A 21,572-nucleotide genomic window follows, 5' to 3' on the forward strand; every position below is an offset into this window, starting at 1 on the left:
CACAATGTACTCATTACAATGCAAATCTATCAGCTTCATATCTTAGTTTGAAATTGGCATTCAAGTTTCAAGTTTCCAGATTCAAGATTTAAGATTCAAGTGAGCATGTGTAGAAAGGATACCTTTGCTATGTGCCTCATTTACAAGAAACTGGTGCATCGTGATCGCACCAGTTTTCTTGTGCCGCTCTGCACCCCTCTAAGAACACCATGGGAGTGCTGTATTTACCATACACTGTCCCATGGCGCAGTATCCACAACTGTGTCAGAAACTGACGCAGTTGTGGCGTTAAGCCATAGCATTGCCGGACTACTATCAAAAACGTTGACGCTAGTCTAGCAATGCTAAGGGGGCCCCATTGAAACAGCGCAGCGTCACTTTAATGCCTGCCCTGAGCAGGCGTCAAAAATGATGCTGTGGCGATGCAGATTGGCGCAGTGAAATCGTTTAGATTTCACTGCGCCAATACTGCATGGATCTTTGCGGGGAATGTCTACCTTGCATACAATAATCCTGGAGCAGGTATAATGTGATGCAAGGCTTTACAAATTGGCACAATGGTACCATTGTGCCAGTAGGTAAATACAGCGCTGTGTGTGGGACTGCTTGCACTGCCATAGTTTAAGAGAGAAAATGACGCTACGGCAGTCATGGCACTATGAGCAGAGTTCATAAGTGAGACCTTCTCTTGCCTTTAAAATAGAAATGATTTTCTTATCAAGAGTGTCACACCTTCGAAGATCCTGTGTCGCGGAGGAATGGGCTGCTGTACCTTAGGATCACATTCAGAGGTATTTACAGTTGGTGTCTAAAAAGTTTTTCAAATGAACTAACAATACATGTGCTTCCAGGAGCTCAAATAATGGTGTACATATAAATTTTTACATTTCTGCTGAGTCTGGCACTATTTCGGGACAAACATTTAGGAGCAGATTTAAGAAAAGTGGTGCTGCACATAGTGCAGCGCCACTTTCCTTGCGCCCCTTAGCACCCCTCTACCACCACCATGTGTCCACCGTATTTAAAATATGGCACTCCATGCGGCAGGGTAGGGGGCAATAGCGTCTTTTTTTTAAGCTACTGATGTACTCCACAGGAGTAGCACCAAAATGAACTATTTTTTATAAATAATGATATGCCCCATTTACACCTGTTCTGAGCATGCGTTAAAAGTGCCAAAAAAAATGGTGCAAGGAAATCTTTTAGCAGCAATGTTTCCGCCCCCTGTAACAGGGGAACGTTCCCCCCTTGCATACATTATGCCTGATGCAGGCATAATGTGGCACAAGGGTTTACAAAGGGAGGCAATGCATGCATTGCACCACTTTGTAAATATAGCGTGGGGAAAATGCCACTTTAGCGCCACCTCAGCGTAAAAAAAATGACGCTATGGCAGCGCTAAGGTGGCGCTAGAGGCTCCTAAATCTGCCCCTTAGTCTTACCCTATTCATCCCATGTTGGCCATCATACCATATGCCTCTGTTACCTCTTGTATCCACTGCCCGCTCAGCATCCCCCTCCTCACCACACCAGAATCCATTGCCGTTATCACTTAGAAACTAGCATTTTCCATCCTCAAAGACCTGGCTTCTGGGGTTCTGGGATAGGGTCTTGCATTGGATGTGGACAATGTAAATAGCCATTGCACGTTTTTTGTATTAAGGATATTGTTCTGCCTTTTCTCAGACCAAGAACTTCTCTGGCCATTGAGTATCAGAGAATCTCAATTTATGTAAAGTCTGTTTGGAAGACTCACAAACAGAATGAATAGAAATAAGGATTGTAGCCATTTCTAAATAAAGGAGGGCTCGGCACAACAATTGTACTTACTCTGCTGTATTTTGAGTTAGTTGTCTTGCTGAGGTGCTGCACTGAATAGGAACTGAAAGAAAGATAGATACAATTACAATACTGAGACACTGGCTAAAAACATGGTCTGAAACTGTGAAAGGCCTCAAATATGCATGATGTTTCATATACTGCATACCAGAAGCACTTCTAAGAAAAACAGGGCAGAGCAAACATTTTAAAATGAATGTATGAATCAATTATTTTACAATCATATTTCCTTCCGAACCTTCTGGAAATTGCTTTTGACACAGGGATGTTCTATTCCACAAATCTGTAAACTGTCTGAACATGCTAGTGCTGAAATGCATATTAGATGTCAGTCCAGATATAGGAAGTTTCTATAGAGGAAATGTTGCCAAGTCCATTTGTTGTGTCCCATTCTCAGACCAAAAACATCTTTACGACTTTATCAAAAAAGATTCTCCAACACATATGTAAAATATCACATTTAATATAATACATTTGCATTTTCCAGATTCATGGCAAAGAGCATCACTCAGGACCCTTCAGCTAAGCTGCCTTTTGAGACAGAACTGAATAAAGTTATTGTAGGTAAAAGGCAGCACTGAAGATATTTAAGGATATCGTCAGGTACACCTCTGATGCGTTCCTCAGCATTACCTTCAGGAGGTTGAGGAGGGCTTGTAGTTGGCAAGACAAGGTTGGCTGAGGTGAAAATGAAAGATCCAGTCCAGGCACCATAACTCCGGGTTGTTACTCCATTCCGCGTGGATTCCTGGTAGCTGCTTTGTCCCGGTCTCTTCTCCATTCTCACTCTGCTCCCAGCATTGCTGACTTTCCCCGCATTGATTGCGGCTCTGCAGATAGAGGAATCCTGAGGAAAAAAACACTAGTTAAGAAATAAGACATTTGAAATTCACCTCTTCTTTCATGTGCTCAAATCTTGCTTAACTTGGCAAATATCTTGTAAAGTTACAAAAAAATTCAACACAATAGATAGCTATATTCAACGCATAAGCTTACATCTGTGTAGATATCAGTCCCCCACACTGCGAACTCCTGTTTCAGACATCCATCTGGGCAAATAACTCTAGAAAAGAAGCAAGTAATACCAGTCAGCTCCTTGTGTATGCACCACAGCAATGAGTTAATCGACATAATTTTTTGTCTTTCAGAGTGAAACCTAATCACCTCTCAAGCTAAGAAGCTGCTTCCTCCTTCAGCACATCTTTTGAGCAGGCATCTTCTACTGCTATTTTTGAATAGTTTCCCATATAGAATCACAACACCAATAAAATGTCTTCTAAGAGATTATTTTTAAAAATGTACGTGCCAAAATCCTAAATGCCTATATAATAATTAGCTTTTACATTCACACCTTGGAAACACACTTTGCTACCCACCAGCCTTGTTATGGTGGCATTTCATCTGTCTCATACTACACCAGGTATATACCAATACAGTATTCTTATTACATTCCTTCTGGCACCACCTGAACTAATAAAGGGTTTTCCATGGTACCCTCTATTTCTGCTTAAAATGAAATCCAAACACTACTACACTGTTGGTCTTTCTTCCTTCTACGAAAGTAGCACCTGGTTACTAGTAGAACCGACAACACTGCTATCTTTTTGTATCGGTGAAGGTCCATCTGCCAAATTAATTTCAAGTTAATTAACACTGCCCCAGAGATACAAAATTAAGAATAAGTAAAAGCAAAGGCATGATATAGATATGGAGAAGTGGTGTGAAAATGTAAATTCAGTCAGGGTTAAATTAGTGGATATTGCTACTTCTCCCAGGCCATTGCATAATATCTCAACTGCATCAGTTCTATTTAAAAAATATTTGTATTCCAGCATATTCATAGTTTGTTTAAAGGAGTGGTGTTCTGCAAGTCAAGCATCTCATTGAGAATGCCCCGATAATCTAAATTCAGCCAAAAACATTTTTATCAAGCCTATTAGGATTACAAAATGCACAATATCTCTGCAAATCAAGAGTATTTAACCAAGTGACTTCATATCCTGAAAGAAGCCAAACCTACATAGAAACGCAGATTCCTATGTATTATGTTTTGCTGCTAGACAACATTGGAATCAAGGCAGACATATTTGGCTCCAGGGGCCATATGTATGTAGTTTAATGTTTGCAATTTTCTGATAGTGAATCTTAGCGATTTACTATTAGGTAATAGTAAACTGCGGTGTATGACTGTGTTTGACACTGTTAGCGATTCACAGTAGGTTGCAAATGGACCTCCCTCAGGGAGCCCTTCTCATTTGCGAATGGCTACCACCAACTTGAAGTTGGTGGTAACGGTAATTGCATATGTTTTGCAACTGCATTCCCGGTTACAAAACATTCTTACATTTCCCCTGTGAGTCACTATTAAGAAGGGACATCATTCGCATGCCCCTTCCTAATAGCAACTGGGAAACCCTATTTTGCGAGTCGGTAATAGGTTACGACTCATTAAATAGGGATGATGCATGGCAAAAAGCCTTTTACCGGTCGCAAACGGCCCAGCGGGCCGTTTGTTTCTGATAAAAGTGCTTCATTCATCTGACCCAAATGTGTTGTCTCAGAAATTGCATAGTTTTCTTCTACAACATGCAGAGCTCCATTTGATACTCAAAAAAGTATTCTTATGAAACTAAAAGTCCCTCAATTCATTAATGAAGGGAATTAAGGGTTGACGATAAACAAACCTTTTGATAACAGCTTTGCCTACGAGAAATACACTCTGAATAATATTTAGGGTTTCTGATATAGTTCCCCCTGTATGCAAGGCAAATCCTGTCAAGTACTTCTGTAAAGGTATGACACAAATGAAGCCCCCCTCCCACTCTGCTAAACGCTACTTGACTTGCAGGTAGCACAAAAACATACATCTTCTCCTTCAAAAAGAGAATTCTGCTGAAGGGGTTACCTGGTTCTATATCAGTAAATACTTTGTTGCTGAATGAAAGTTACCTCAACACACCTACATCCTGTTGGCTGGTACACCATACATCTTGTTGGTCGACTATCAAGTGGTTTTTAGCAGCTTTAGGTATACCAGCCTCACCTCACAGACAAAAATACATAGAGAATCTAGAGCAGAGACGAGAGCTACACGGCCCCAAAGAAATTCCTTGACTTGTCCTCTTTTTTTGGAAATGATTAGGTAGGGAGAATTGTAAGACATATACTAAAACCTAAGCTAGAAGTTCGCACTAAAGAGTTATCTTTCACTTTTCAGTACATCCGATGCCTAGTTAGTGGATCTTTTGAATTAAATTCTACAACTAAAATGCATCTTGGCCATTCAGCAGCGTATTTTGCAGAGTTGTTAAACACTGTTGCTTTACAGCTGTTTGGAAAATATTGACTCATCTGTGAAAAGCAAATTATCATAATTTAAGTTTGATAATCATCAATGCAAATGAGAAAGCCATCACAAAAAAGTGATTAAACTACTGTCTCACTGTACTGAGTGTACTCCATCATATGGTTTCCGTTGTTAATCCAACAGACAAGAAAAAAACGTAAACAAATTCACAGCATTCTTCTTTTAACACCATTTCACCTTAACCTATACTCTGGTGAAGTATTGCTGAATTGCCCAGGAATACTTGATGAGTAAACCGGGTAGGCCAGATGCAGTAGTAGGAATGCGAGACAATACCAAGCATGGAATTAATTTATCAAATTAAATGCCCGGCACAATGGTTGGTGGGGTTCGTTCTTCACACTGCATCCTGCACTAAGGGTTTAATACAATTTCAGAAACATGAATATTTGAGAGAAGAGTGTAACAACAACGCTTTTCTTAACTTAATTTTATGAAGAGGATTCATAAAATACATTTGTACTCAGATCCCAAGTTCTTTATTTTACACTTGTTTGGCAAGTGAATCATTTCACCAGGGCTGAAATAAATTGTTAAGGTACAGCCCCTTATTTCCATTTGAAAATAGTAGTACTCATTGGATCAATGCAATATATATATCTATATATATATATATATATATATATATATATATATATATATATATACATACATATATATATATCACGTAAAGCATTCTTATTTTAATGTATACTATTAAAAAATAAAGTATAGCAAGATTTGTAAATAAAACGTAATTATAAACAACTGTAAAAAGTAACAGAATGTCTAAAAATGAAGAGTATTTGTTATTTTAATCTCTCCAGTTAATCGCTCTCTTATATATTATTACATCCTGGGATTGTTTAGTATTGTTTTTTGCTGCAGCGACTTCCCAACATTTTGATGACTGGTGATTTATAGGTTGTTGAAAAAGATGGAATTCAAATTCATGCCTAACAAACACTCCCAATACTGTATTTAAGTAAACTGGAGTTTCTTCTATTTTCTTATAGCTGATCGGGGCTAGGTCTCTGTTCTTATTTAACTTCTGCAGACACCGTCTCAATTGATAAACTTTCTAATAAGTACCCACCACCACAATTTGTCTATGAAGGAATAATGTGTATTTATATAGTATTGTACATCGCCGAATTGCACTTTATTTCCTATTTTTATTGATGGATGTGAGTCTATTTTTATGTATTGTTGTTTTTAATGATTTTATTCTTGTTTGGATTGTCAATTAATCCGAATAATGACGTTTTGAACCTTTTTTGACGTAGCACTGCCAATCCCTACCCAAAAGCCTGTTAGATGATTATTAGTCTGTCAGTCATTTACTTTTACCAGTGACTTTTTCAGCAAGGCTAGGGCCAATGACCCCAGCATCCTCCACCGGCCAGTTGACACTAATCTATAAAAATGGCTTTCAGAATGAATATACACGAGAAGCTCAAGAAGTGCCATTTAATAATGACGTTGCTCAAATGCCAGACGTTATGCAAACATGTAAATCAAATAAGTTGAAAGTTGGAGGATACACCACTAATAAGTTTATGTCGCATCCCTATTTTTTTTATTTACGAAAAACACACTTTTGTGTCATACAAGGATAAAGCAACACACGAATATCCCAGAAAAATAGTGCACATATGAAGCATAGACTGATTTTAAAACGATGGGATAGTAGCTTAAGGGCAGATTTCTTTTCTTTTATTATAACTCAGAGCAGTACTGATAAGGTGTCAGAAGCTTGATAAGTAAACTTACAAGGAGACACGTCTAGGCCAATGAACATTTTGACCACGTTTGGAGACTTCCCAGAACGAGATATCCTTTTAGCCTCACAATCAATATGTCAATAAGTCCATCAATATTCACAACAACTACTCATTTAAGCTCATCTATAACACTCAAGATAGATCAATACAGCGAACGCACCATGACCTTTCAGCCATGAATAACCACACAAATCTAGTTAAGTGTTGGGATATTTATTCCCTATTAGTTACAATCTAATATCATATTTATTAGCTTTAACAACAACAAGCATGTCAAAACCACTATCACTTGACAATCAGAGTAGAACTTAATCAAAGCATAGATTATGAACATCTAGAATGAAGCACGTTGTTAATATGAATCAACTTTAGCAGAGTAACATCAGTACATTATTCAACAAAGCAAGAATTCAGTCATTTGTCTGTTTGCATCCGATATTAGTGAAACTCCTTAACTAACCTCAAATTAGCATCAGCATGTTGGGCTTCATGCAAAACGATTTGGCAAACACAAATTTGGAAAAACATCTAACTATGGCCTCTATCAAAAGAGCAGTTGGTACCTAGAAAGAAAAGGCAAACATACAATTACAGTTTCAATAGATAGTTACCCATCTGAATGAATCAGCAAACAGCGTCAGTCTTTGTCCTCAGGACATCAGTCGATTCACCATCAGCAAAGATAGGATAGGGCAAAGTCTCAGTATGGCATAGCTAAGAATAAGGCTCTTCCCTCATAAAGAGACGAAGTAAGTATCAGGCAAGAACGAACAGAGGATGGTTTAAAGTATTTGGGTGGCAAAGTCTCAAAGTATAGCTACTAGTTTCTCGGTTGAATGGCAAGGAATGGTGAAGAAAATGTCTGATTTCTCCTCGGGTCACGCAGTTATATTAAAACAGTCAGACTAGTCCTTAATTTCCCATTGGATACATTTTCGGTGCATCTTTATCTCTGTCCAATAATTTTCTATGCACCTTACTAGAATTTTCCACAAAACACAGTTCTCATGCAGTCGATTGGCTCCTGTGATTGACTTCTTCATCGGGTGGAATGTCAGGTAAGAAAAGTTACACTTTACGCTCCAGTCAGTAGTTCCATTGTCTTCTCCTAGTCCAGGCGGCCTTGCACCTGTTGCGAATTACACTGTTGCATTTGGCAAGAATGTCTCCTTGAGCAAGTCAGGTCCCATGAGAAAGAATTTACCACGGCTACACACACATCTCTAGCTTCTGGAATAGTACAGCTTAGTGTCCTTCAGGAAAACAGCACATTGCATATTAAAAAAACACAGTTAATATGAGACCAGGCAGCTAGGCCCAGACCTTCGCTAACTAAGGCCTAGTGATTGATTTAGCAAAATCCGAATACATAACTCTTAATGCTAATACAAAGTCATACATTAGTACATTAATAATTCATCATTAGTCAGTTTCATTAATCATCGTATACATTGATGGCCACTCCCTGTGGGCACATTTCAAACGAGTACATTATTTTCTATGTTAACACATTTTCTATGCAGCTTCATTGCAGAATATATTGCTAGCTTTTCATATTAATATTAATTTTAAAGGTCACACTCCAACAGTACCCAAAGTTACCATGCAACGTTGCGCAAGGTGGGGAAAGCACCACCTAGTCAACTTTATTAAAAATGGCCTGCTGCTCCCAATGCTGGCACATTATAAAGGCTGCCTAGCATCACGTACAACAGGTGCACGATGGTACAGAGGTGTGTGTGCGGTGTATAGCAAAGGTTTTGTACTGGAGAGGTATCCTTCCAGCACGAAATCCTATTCATAGATAAACTCTGAAACATTGCACACATTTTATGTGTACTGTGCAGCACATATGCAATGTGTATAATGTTTGGATAAATTAAAATATTTCTCTTTGTTAGCGCCTGCTTGAAGAAGTCATTTTTTGTGAAAAGCCCAGCCTGTTTATCATTGTAGATCGGGCTGTGCATCAAAAACAATGGGTGCTCGTGCAGAGCCTCCAAAATAACCCACAAGTAATGCCAAACGTGATGCAAAATTGTGCATAACATAAAAAGGTGCTGTTGGTGCAAAGAAAATGGCACCTTTCCAGCTTGAAAAGCCTTTCACATGGAAAATAAATACCCTTGCAAGGATTTGTGTAGCTTTATTTCACTTTGTATTATGTTGTATGGACAGGTCTTTGGAAATCTAGACCTTAATGTGCAAGAAACATCTCTTTAAAAACTCGAAGCACAAACATACTATGCACACTTGGCCACAAGGGGCCTCATTTACAATATTTTGGCACAGGGCTGCACTGCAAGGCTTTCTGCTGCACTGCCCCTGGGGCAAAAGAAAAGGGCAGGAATGCGCTGTATCAGTGCATTCCTGTCATCTTCCACTGCGCTGGTGCACACTGGGCTGCCATGTGCCAACGAAACCATGGTGCAAGGGGGTCTGCGTTGTAGGAATGATTGTTTTTGTCCGGGAAAATGTCTCTTCAACCAATGGAGGAGTTTTCTTCCTTGTATTTTTGCTGCAGAATGCAGCACAAACAGAAAGAGGAAAAAACGAGGAGAAATAAAGTTATTTTTCCTGGTTACGCTTCCCCTGGGGTGGTGTAGACTTTTGACTCATTTCGAGGTTCACAAATCCTTGTAAATCCGGGAATGCGTCAAAATTCATGGATGCTGCGTGGGAACACCCACCACAAAACCCATGGAATGCCTCTTAGATGCAGAGTAAGGAAATGCATTGGCTTGCGCTGTGTTGCCTTGCTCATACCTACAAAGCTATGAAAAGCCATGCAAAGTGGCTTTGCGTGCCCTTGTAGCTATGGGTGTTGTTGGAGTGCGTCTTTTTAAAGCAATATTAATTATGTAATTTTGCAATATATCGTGTAATGAAGCTGCATAGAAAATGTGTTAACATAGAAAATAATGCACACGTTTGAAATGTGCCCACGGGGAGTGGCTACCAATGTATACGAAGACTAATGAAAAGGCTTATTGATTCAGAGTTTATGCAATAATGTTTGAATTTGTATTAGTATATCATAATTAAAGTTATGTGTTAAGAGTTTGCTTTATTCATTTAGCGAGGGCTTGGGCCTAGCTTCCTGGCCTCATATTGAATTGTATTTTCTAACGCGTAATGTGCTGCTTTTCCTGAAGGACACAAAGCTGTACTTTTCCAAGAGCTATATGCGTAAAGCCATAGTAAATTCTTTCTCATGAGAACCGGCTTGCTCAAGGCAACGTTCTTGCTAGATGCAACAGTGTAATTTGTAACAGGTGCAAGGTTAACCGTACTAGGAGAAGACAATGAAGACACTGACTGGAGCGCAAAGTGTAACATTCCCTACCTTACATTCCAACCGTTGAAGGCGTCAATAACATGGACCAATCTGCGACATGGGAACTGTAAACTGTGTAGAAGGTGCTTGCCAAAATATTGGACAGAGATAATAATGCACCAAACCTTATCCAATGAGGAATTTGGGAATAGTTAAACAGTTTTGATTTAACGGCGTAACCCGAGGAAAAATGGGGACAGTTTTCTTACACTTTAACGGGGACTCTTACCTTTGCCATTCTCTTTGCTACGAGACCTTTGCTAGAGCACCTTTTGCTAGTTGCCATATATTAGTTTAATTGTCCTGTCACTTTAAATCATCCTCTCCCCCATTCTTGCCTGATGCGAACTTCTCCTCCATCAGAGGGAAGCGATCATTCCTTAGCTATGCTATCTTGAGACTTTGCCCAGCCCTATCTCTGCTGATGGTGAATCGACTGATGTCCTGAGGACGAAGACTGACGCTGCTTGCTGATCTGTTGGATTGGTAACTATCCGATGCAAATTGTGATGGTCTGTTTGCCTTTTCTTTCTAGGTACCAACTGCTATTTTGATAGAGGCCTTAGTTTAGACGTTTTCTAAATTCGTGTTCACTAAATGTTTTGCATGAAGCCCCATATGTTAATGCTAATTTGAGGTTAGTTAAAGCGTTCACTAATATCTTGTGCAAATAGACAAATGACTGAGTTCTTGCTTTGTTGAATCATTTACTAATGAGACTCTGCTAAGTTGCTTCACCTCAATGATGTGCCTAAATACTGAATGAATATAGCCGATGCATTAAGTCGTGCTTTGATTACTAATTAGGATTGTTTGGCGTGGTTTATTGTTAAAGAGATTAACAGACATGATATTAGATTGTAACAAATAGGGAAATAAATATCTTAACTTTTGACTAAACTAGTGTGGTTATTTGTGACTGAGAAGTCATGGTGTGTTCGATAATAAATTCTTATTAAATGTTTATTTATTAGTGATTGTTATTATTGATTGTTTATTGATCTATTGATTGGTGATGCCAAGAAAATATTTCGTTCCCAAACGCGGTCCAAAGGTTTGTCGACCTAAACGCGTCCCCTTGTAAGTTTACTTATTAAGGCTCTGACGCGCTAACAGTGTGCAACCTGCGCCGCCGGTGCATCATGAAAAATAAAGCTTGTAAATAAGCTGCTTGTAAATACGCCCAAAGATGTTTTGAGGTACTGAAGAAAGATAAAACTTCCCTATCAAATTATGAGATTGTAAAGTTTGTGGAGAGTGATGCATTAACACTTCTTTTTGTATTATTCCAGCATTGTGTAGGAAAGACATTTCCCTTGTGGTTATATTTGTGTTTTGGTCTCTTAAAAGAAAAACATAATTTCCCCTGCCATGTGTACATTGCTATCAATCATGGCTTACGTTAGCTGCCTCTTACATATTGTGTCATACCTTGAACAGATTAGAATGTGTTCAAGTATTTCCCTTGGTTCTATTATATAGGCACAGTTTTCATCTGCTGCAATGGTAGAATTTCTGAGTTTGCTCTTCACTTGTAGATTGTTGTTTCTTGTTGCCATGAAGAGCCTCTTTTATTTGGAGAGAGTATTATAAACGTATTACTGTGACTCTATCAAGACAACATAAGTCCTGCACTATATTTCCAATGTCAGCTTCTGCTTGCATTCTTTGAAGGGGTTGCCAATTCCCCTTTTCTGTTTTGAGTAAACTGCACATTTTTAGTTTACCAATTTACTAAGTACAAAATGATCAACAAAATTAATGTTTAATTCCCCAGTTTAGACATGGTCTCCTCCTGGTTGTCCTGGGTTGAGGGCAGGAGCAGAAGAGCATCCTCTAAGTCAGAGTTGTGTGACCTTGACCATGTCCTCAAGTGGAGGTCTGTGTCAGAATTGATACCTCCTAATGATAGTTGAGAAGAGTGGCTGACTAATATATATATATATATATATATATGTGTAGGAAGTTGGCTCTGTATGTGCTATTTCAAAGTAAGGAATAGCATGCACAGAGTCCAAGGGTTCCCCTTAGAGGTAAAATAGTGGTAAAAAGAGATAATACTAATGCTCTATTTTGTGGTAGTGTGGTCGAGCAGTAGGCTTATCCAAGGAGTAGTGTTAAGCATTTGTTGTACATACACAAGACAATAAATGAGGTACACACACTCAGAGACAAATCCAGCCAATAGGTTTTTATATAGAAAAATATCTTTTCTTAGTTTATTTTAAGAACCACAGGTTCAAATTCTACATGTAATATCTCATTCGAAAGGTATTGCAGGTAAGTACTTTAGGAACTTCAAATCATCAAAATTGCATGTATACTTTTCAAGTTATTCACAAATAGCTGTTTTAAAAGTGGACACTTAGTGCAATTTTCACAGTTCCTAGGGGAGGTAAGTATTTGTTAGGTTAACCAGGTAAGTAAGACACTTACAGGGCTTAGTTCTTGGTCCAAGGTAGCCCACCGTTGGGGGTTCAGAGCAACCCCAAAGTCACCACACCAGCAGCTCAGGGCCGGTCAGGTGCAGAGTTCAAAGTGGTGCCCAAAACGCATAGGCTAGAATGGAGAGAAGGGGGTGCCCCGGTTCCGGTCTGCTTGCAGGTAAGTACCCGCGTCTTCGGAGGGCAGACCAGGGGGGTTTTGTAGGGCACCGGGGGGGACACAAGTCCACACAGAAATTTCACCCTCAGCAGCGCGGGGGCGGCCGGGTGCAGTGTAGAAACAAGCGTCGGGTTTGTAATGGAAGTCTATGAGAGATCTCGGGATCTCTTCAGCGCTGCAGGCAGGCAAGGGGGGGATTCCTCGGGGAAACCTCCACTTGGGCAAGGGAGAGGGACTCCTGGGGGTCACTTCTCCAGTGAAAGTCCGGTCCTTCAGGTCCTGGGGGCTGCGGGTGCAGGGTCTCTCCCAGGCGTCGGGACTTTAGGTTCAAAGAGTCGCGGTCAGGGGAAGCCTCGGGATTCCCTCTGCAGGCGGCGCTGTGGGGGCTCAGGGGGGACAGGTTTTGGTACTCACAGTATCAGAGTAGTCCTGGGGTCCCTCCTGAGGTGTTGGATCGCCACCAGCCGAGTCGGGGTCGCCGGGTGCAGTTTTGCAAGTCTCACGCTTCTTGCGGGGAGCTTGCAGGGTTCTTTAAAGCTGCTGGAAACAAAGTTGCAGCTTTTCTTGGAGCAGGTCCGCTGTCCTCGGGAGTTTCTTGTCTTTTCGAAGCAGGGGCAGTCCTCAGAGGATGTCGAGGTCGCTGGTCCCTTTGGAAGGCGTCGCTGGAGCAGGATCTTTGGAAGGCAGGAGACAGGCCGGTGAGTTTCTGGAGCCAAGGCAGTTGTCGTCTTCTGGTCTTCCTCTGCAGGGGTTTTCAGCTAGGCAGTCCTTCTTCTTGTAGTTGCAGGAATCTAATTTTCTAGGGTTCAGGGTAGCCCTTAAATACTAATTTTAAGGGCGTGTTTAGGTCTGGGGGGGTCAGTAGCCAATGGCTACTAGCCCTGAGGGTGGGTACACCCTCTTTGTGCCTCCTCCCAAGGGGAGTGGGTCACAATCCTAACCCTATTGGGGGAATCCTCCATCTGCAAGATGGAGGATTTCTAAAAGTCAGAGTCACCTCAGCTCAGGACACCTTAGGGGCTGTCCTGACTGGCCAGTGACTCCTCCTTGTTGCTTTCTTTGTTCCCTCCAGCCTTGCCGCCAAAAGTGGGGGCCGTGGCCGGAGGGGGCGGGCAACTCCACTAAGCTGGAGTGCCCTGCTGGGCTGTGACAAAGGGGTGAGCCTTTGAGGCTCACCGCCAGGTGTCACAGCTCCTGCCTGGGGGAGGTGTTAGCATCTCCACCCAGTGCAGGCTTTGTTACTGGCCTCAGAGTGACAAAGGCACTCTCCCCATGGGGCCAGCAACATGTCTCTGGTGTGGCAGGCTGCTGGAACTAGTCAGCCTACACAGACAGTCGGTTAAGTTTCAGGGGGCACCTCTAAGGTGCCCTCTGTGGTGTATTTTACAATAAAATGTACACTGGCATCAGTGTGCATTTATTGTGCTGAGAAGTTTGATACCAAACTTCCCAGTTTTCAGTGTAGCCATTATGGTGCTGTGGAGTTCGTGTAAAACAGACTCCCAGACCATATACTCTTATGGCTACCCTGCACTTACAATGTCTAAGGTTTTGCTTAGACACTGTAGGGGCACAGTGCTCATGCACTGGTACCCTCACCTATGGTATAGTGCACCCTGCCTTAGGGCTGTAAGGCCTGCTAGAGGGGTGTCTTACCTATACTGCATAGGCAGTGAGAGGCTGGCATGGCACCCTGAGGGGAGTGCCATGTCGACTTACTCATTTTGTTCTCACCAGCACACACAGGCTTGTAAGCAGTGTGTCTGTGCTGAGTGAGGGGTCTCTAGGGTGGCATAATACATGCTACAGCCCTTAGAGACCTTCCCTGGCATCAGGGCCCTTGGTACCAGAGGTACCAGTTACAAGGGACTTATCTGGATGCCAGGGTGTGCCAATTGTGGAAACAATGGTACATTTTAGGTGAAAGAACACTGGTGCTGGGGCCTGGTTAGCAGGGTCCCAGCACACTTCTCAGTCAAGTCAGCATCAGTATCAGGCGAAAAGTGGGGGGTAACTGCAACAGGGAGGCATTTCTTTACACAAGCCCCCCCCAGCCCACAGGCCAGGAGACTCAGCCAACGCTGGAAGAGTCTTCCTAGTCTGTCAGGCGAGGAAGAGTAGAGGAAATGGCTGGTTTGTTGCAGGGCCTACTCTGCCTTACATCCTCCTGTTCAGGTCATTCCCTCTGGGGAACTGACCCACTTCCACAGTGATAGGACCTAGTCTGAACTGCCACTTGTCTGTGCTTTTTATGTCTTCACCCATTCTCTCTATTTTGAGGTCAGAGGTATCCACCTCTGCTAACCTTATCTTAGCCAGGGTCACCCCTAGCTTACCCAAAGAGGTTACCCAGAGCTGGAGTAACCCCACCATGACCAACAGGGTCAGGGGGCCTAACTTGTTATTTGGCATGGGGTCAGACCACCAGGCCAAGGATAGTGCAGCCATAAAGGCTAACACCCAGCAGAGGCCACTGACAGCTGTCAGTGCCCAGAACCACACCTTTAGCTCTTCACCTACAAGGGAAGGGGCTAAGTTACAGGCTTCTTTGGGTTCAGGGTGCCTGTCTGCTGTATTAGAGTGGGGGGTCACCACATCTTGTAGTAAACACCCTTCTTCCACTCTTTCTTCTGTTAGCTGAGGAGCCACCCACTCAGGCTTAACAGTTGCCTGACTAGCCAGGACTTCTTGTGGGTCAGGTTGGACTTTATCAGAGCCATTTTTGGAGTTCTCCCCTACTGGAGCAGAATCTCCTTGGCTTGCTGGAACCTTGGCTAAAGGTTGTCCACCTTTCCTACTCTGTTTCCTTTTCTTTTTCTTCTGGGGCCTACTTGCATTTACTGCAGAGGCAGGACTTCCAGAATCCTTGGGAGAGGACTGGCACTGGACCAGTTCCTCTCTTGGGCTCTGACTAACCTCTGGGTAGTCATTTCCAAGGAGACAATCAAGGGGGAGGTCTGTACTGACTACTACCCTTCTCCAGCTAAGAGTGCCACCCACTTCTATGGGTACTAAAGCCACAGGCCTCTTAGTGACCCTGTCTAGGCTAACTCTTACCCTGGCAGTCTCACCTGGGATGTACTGGTTTGAGAGCACCAGCCTGTCATGCACAATAGTGTGACTGGCACAAGTGTCTCTCAGGGCAGTGGTTGGGATTCCATTCACCAGTAGGTGGTGGAAGTGTCTACTTCCCTCTGGAATCTCCAACTCACCTGTTGGGCCCTGTTTCCAGTTGAAGGCTATGAAGACCTCCTCATCTGAGGAGTCATCTCCCATGGCTACACTGGTTACCCCTGGAATCTTGTTCTGGGGTTTGTTTTTGGGACAAGAAGTGTCCTTGGTGTGGTGCCCAGACTGTTTACAGTTGTGGCACCATGCCTTAGTGGCATCCCAGTTCTTACCCTGGTACCCACCTTTGTTTTGGGTTGTGTCTTGGGGCCCACCCACCTGTTCTGGTTTTTGGGGGCCTACAGAGGACTCTTTTTCTTTGTTTCTAGTGTCACCCACTTTCTCCTGGGGAGTTTTTGTAACCCCTTTCTTTTGGTCACCCCCAGTGGAAGTTTTGGTTACCCTAGTCTTGACCCAGTGGTCTGCCTTCTTTCCCAATTCTTGGGGAGAAATTGGACCTAGGTCTACCAGATACTGATGCAACTTTTCATTGAAGCAGTTACTTAAAATGTGTTCTTTCATAAACAAATTATAAAGCCCAACATAGTCACACACTTCATTTCCAGTTAACCAACCATCTAGTGTTTTTACTGAGTAGTCTACAAAGTCAACCCAGGTCTGGCTCGAGGATTTTTGAGCCCCCCTGAATCTAATTCTATACTCCTCAGTGGAGAATCCAAAGCCCTCAATCAGGGTACCCTTCATGAGGTCATAAGATTCTGCATCTTTTCCAGAGAGTGTGAGGAGTCTATCCCTACACTTTCCAGTGAACATTTCCCAAAGGAGAGCACCCCAGTGAGATCTGTTCACTTTTCTGGTTACACAAGCCCTCTCAAAAGCTGTGAACCATTTGGTGAGGTCATCACCATCTTCATATTTTGTTACAATCCCTTTGGGGATTTTTAGGATGTCAGGAGAATCTCTGACCCTATTTAAGTTGCTGCCACCATTGATGGGACCTAGGCCCATCTCTTTTCTTTCCCTCTCTATGGCTAGGATCTGTCTTTCCAAAGCCAACCTTTTGGCCATCCTGGCTAACTGGATGTCCTCTTCACTGGGGCTATCCTCAGTGATTTCAGAGGTGTTGGTCTCTCCTGTAAGGGAACCAGCATCTCTGACTATTATTTTTGGAGTCAGGGTTTGAGGGACCCTGTTCTCCTTAGATAGGACTGGTAGGGGGGAATTGTCCTCCAAGTCACTATCCTCTTCCTCTGAGTTGCCACCCTCAGAGGGGTTGGCCTTTTCAAACTCTGCCAAAAGCTCCTGGAGCTGTATTTTGGTAGGTTTGGGGCCCATTGTTATTTTCTTTATTTTACAGAGTGACCTTAGCTCCCTCATCTTAAGATGGAGGTAAGGTGTGGTGTCGAGTTCCACCACAGTCACATCTGTGCTAGACATTTTGCTTCTAAAAGTTGGAATACTTTTTAAGAATCTACAACTGGTTCTAGAATCTAATTCAAACTTTTACAAACTTTTAAACTCTAAAAGAAATGCTAAACAGGGACTTAACACACAAGGCCCTAGCAGGACTTTTAAGAATTTAGAAAACTTTTCAAATTGCAAAAATCAATTTCTAATGACAATTTTGGAATTTGTCGTGTGATCAGGTATTGGCTGAGTAGTCCAGCAAATGCAAAGTCTTGTACCCCACCGCTGATCCACCAATGTAGGAAGTTGGCTCTGTATGTGCTATTTCAAAGTAAGGAATAGCATGCACAGAGTCCAAGGGTTCCCCTTAGAGGTAAAATAGTGGTAAAAAGAGATAATACTAATGCTCTATTTTGTGGTAGTGTGGTCGAGCAGTAGGCTTATCCAAGGAGTAGTGTTAAGCATTTGTTGTACATACACAAGACAATAAATGAGGTACACACACTCAGAGACAAATCCAGCCAATAGGTTTTTATATAGAAAAATATCTTTTCTTAGTTTATTTTAAGAACCACAGGTTCAAATTCTACATGTAATATCTCATTCGAAAGGTATTGCAGGTAAGTACTTTAGGAACTTCAAATCATCAAAATTGCATGTATACTTTTCAAGTTATTCACAAATAGCTGTTTTAAAAGTGGACACTTAGTGCAATTTTCACAGTTCCTAGGGGAGGTAAGTATTTGTTAGGTTAACCAGGTAAGTAAGACACTTACAGGGCTTAGTTCTTGGTCCAAGGTAGCCCACCGTTGGGGGTTCAGAGCAACCCCAAAGTCACCACACCAGCAGCTCAGGGCCGGTCAGGTGCAGAGTTCAAAGTGGTGCCCAAAACGCATAGGCTAGAATGGAGAGAAGGGGGTGCCCCGGTTCCGGTCTGCTTGCAGGTAAGTACCCGCGTCTTCGGAGGGCAGACCAGGGGGGTTTTGTAGGGCACCGGGGGGGACACAAGTCCACACAGAAATTTCACCCTCAGCAGCGCGGGGGCGGCCGGGTGCAGTGTAGAAACAAGCGTCGGGTTTGTAATGGAAGTCTATGAGAGATCTCGGGATCTCTTCAGCGCTGCAGGCAGGCAAGGGGGGGATTCCTCGGGGAAACCTCCACTTGGGCAAGGGAGAGGGACTCCTGGGGGTCACTTCTCCAGTGAAAGTCCGGTCCTTCAGGTCCTGGGGGCTGCGGGTGCAGGGTCTCTCCCAGGCGTCGGGACTTTAGGTTCAAAGAGTCGCGGTCAGGGGAAGCCTCGGGATTCCCTCTGCAGGCGGCGCTGTGGGGGCTCAGGGGGGACAGGTTTTGGTACTCACAGTATCAGAGTAGTCCTGGGGTCCCTCCTGAGGTGTTGGATCGCCACCAGCCGAGTCGGGGTCGCCGGGTGCAGTTTTGCAAGTCTCACGCTTCTTGCGGGGAGCTTGCAGGGTTCTTTAAAGCTGCTGGAAACAAAGTTGCAGCTTTTCTTGGAGCAGGTCCGCTGTCCTCGGGAGTTTCTTGTCTTTTCGAAGCAGGGGCAGTCCTCAGAGGATGTCGAGGTCGCTGGTCCCTTTGGAAGGCGTCGCTGGAGCAGGATCTTTGGAAGGCAGGAGACAGGCCGGTGAGTTTCTGGAGCCAAGGCAGTTGTCGTCTTCTGGTCTTCCTCTGCAGGGGTTTTCAGCTAGGCAGTCCTTCTTCTTGTAGTTGCAGGAATCTAATTTTCTAGGGTTCAGGGTAGCCCTTAAATACTAATTTTAAGGGCGTGTTTAGGTCTGGGGGGGTCAGTAGCCAATGGCTACTAGCCCTGAGGGTGGGTACACCCTCTTTGTGCCTCCTCCCAAGGGGAGTGGGTCACAATCCTAACCCTATTGGGGGAATCCTCCATCTGCAAGATGGAGGATTTCTAAAAGTCAGAGTCACCTCAGCTCAGGACACCTTAGGGGCTGTCCTGACTGGCCAGTGACTCCTCCTTGTTGCTTTCTTTGTTCCCTCCAGCCTTGCCGCCAAAAGTGGGGGCCGTGGCCGGAGGGGGCGGGCAACTCCACTAAGCTGGAGTGCCCTGCTGGGCTGTGACAAAGGGGTGAGCCTTTGAGGCTCACCGCCAGGTGTCACAGCTCCTGCCTGGGGGAGGTGTTAGCATCTCCACCCAGTGCAGGCTTTGTTACTGGCCTCAGAGTGACAAAGGCACTCTCCCCATGGGGCCAGCAACATGTCTCTGGTGTGGCAGGCTGCTGGAACTAGTCAGCCTACACAGACAGTCGGTTAAGTTTCAGGGGGCACCTCTAAGGTGCCCTCTGTGGTGTATTTTACAATAAAATGTACACTGGCATCAGTGTGCATTTATTGTGCTGAGAAGTTTGATACCAAACTTCCCAGTTTTCAGTGTAGCCATTATGGTGCTGTGGAGTTCGTGTAAAACAGACTCCCAGACCATATACTCTTATGGCTACCCTGCACTTACAATGTCTAAGGTTTTGCTTAGACACTGTAGGGGCACAGTGCTCATGCACTGGTACCCTCACCTATGGTATAGTGCACCCTGCCTTAGGGCTGTAAGGCCTGCTAGAGGGGTGTCTTACCTATACTGCATAGGCAGTGAGAGGCTGGCATGGCACCCTGAGGGGAGTGCCATGTCGACTTACTCATTTTGTTCTCACCAGCACACACAGGCTTGTAAGCAGTGTGTCTGTGCTGAGTGAGGGGTCTCTAGGGTGGCATAATACATGCTACAGCCCTTAGAGACCTTCCCTGGCATCAGGGCCCTTGGTACCAGAGGTACCAGTTACAAGGGACTTATCTGGATGCCAGGGTGTGCCAATTGTGGAAACAATGGTACATTTTAGGTGAAAGAACACTGGTGCTGGGGCCTGGTTAGCAGGGTCCCAGCACACTTCTCAGTCAAGTCAGCATCAGTATCAGGCGAAAAGTGGGGGGTAACTGCAACAGGGAGGCATTTCTTTACAATATGTATATATATATATATATATATATATATGCTTTTAACTTCCATGTCAACTTTCAGCAAACTTTGCCTGTCCACCTGAAGTGTTTAGTAAGCCTTTCTGGACACAGGAACCTTTCTAGTTAGCTATTCCTTCCTTCTGGACATGTCTTCTCAAAACCTCTGCCACAGAAACCATGTCCTTTGACTGTGAAATACAAAAGTTATCTTTTCAGTTCTTTCTAAACACAAGATAATACCCTACGTCACTCCATGTGAATCATTATTATCTATTCTAACCTGTCCTAGAGTCTGGTTAACAACTAGATTGAATTTAGCATTAATTTTTGGATTTTGCATTCCCATTATTACAACAAACAAGAAAAAAGACACATGCTAATGAAACCTAGTTGTCATTTAGCCTGACCATACAATGCCAGCTGAGCCACGAGGTGGACCGGATGTTGTTTTGAAGTTGTCTCAATTTTTATATAAACAACAAAAAGAAGAAATGTAATTGCAGAAACAATAGACACTGCATAGTAATTGTACTCACTCTATTATGCTGTGACTTAGTTCTCTAGCCTGGGTATTACACTGAACAGGAACTGGAAAAAAGAGAGAAGCAGTGTCTTTGTCAAGGGAGGTAATGGAAACATTCAAGCTAGGAAATTAAGCTGCAGTTCAAATCAACAGAGTGGGACCAAAACAATTCAAGGACAAACCTAACTCAAACCCAAGCATGACTAGACCAGAAAAAATTGAAATTAAAATTCCCTGCGATCTTTCTAACACTTGATACAAAGGTATGCTTGGAATATTTCCAACTGCTAAAAGTGCCTTTACGGTAGACGCCCAGATTGTTCTTCTAAACAAATTCCTATACTCCCTTTAGTGCTGTTCGTTCTCATAAATTATGTTGCTCTAATTTATATTACAAGAGTAAGAGCTCACATCCTTGGTGTGGTATTCCTCCAACCTTTTTGGCTGCACCACTTTATTTTAACTGAATTCATTTTTGTTGGCATTAGCACTGTGCGTGCTTCGGACTTGTTAACCAGTGGTAAAGTGCTTGTGCTGTCTCAGGTAAACATGGTAAAGTTGGTATACACCTAATTAGTACATTTAGTTTACTTATAAGTCCCTAGCACATGATAATATATG

At 43.1% G+C, this 21,572-nt stretch overlaps 1 protein-coding gene across 4 annotated transcripts in view; it reads right to left on the reverse strand.

Annotated features, from left to right (window-relative positions):
* LOC138293061 (uncharacterized) overlaps positions 1 to 21,572 on the reverse strand; it is a 289,136-nt gene that overhangs the window by 227,021 nt on the left and 40,543 nt on the right. For 2 of the 4 annotated variants that reach the window (XM_069232059.1, XM_069232056.1), the window contains exons 6-9: positions 20,965 to 21,016; positions 2,836 to 2,902; positions 2,473 to 2,686; positions 1,831 to 1,882 (exon numbers count right to left, since the gene is read on the reverse strand). The exons of 1 other annotated variant lie outside the window; for it this stretch is intronic. In XM_069232059.1, the coding sequence (XP_069088160.1) occupies positions 1,831 to 1,882; positions 2,473 to 2,686; positions 2,836 to 2,902; positions 20,965 to 21,016 (385 nt within the window). The remainder of the gene's footprint in view (positions 1 to 1,830; positions 1,883 to 2,472; positions 2,687 to 2,835; positions 2,903 to 20,964; positions 21,017 to 21,572) is intronic. One more of the 4 variants, XM_069232057.1, reaches the window with a different exon arrangement.

Source organism: Pleurodeles waltl, chromosome 4_2, assembly GCF_031143425.1.
Source record: "Pleurodeles waltl isolate 20211129_DDA chromosome 4_2, aPleWal1.hap1.20221129, whole genome shotgun sequence".
Classification (NCBI taxonomy): Eukaryota; Metazoa; Chordata; class Amphibia; order Caudata; family Salamandridae; genus Pleurodeles; species Pleurodeles waltl.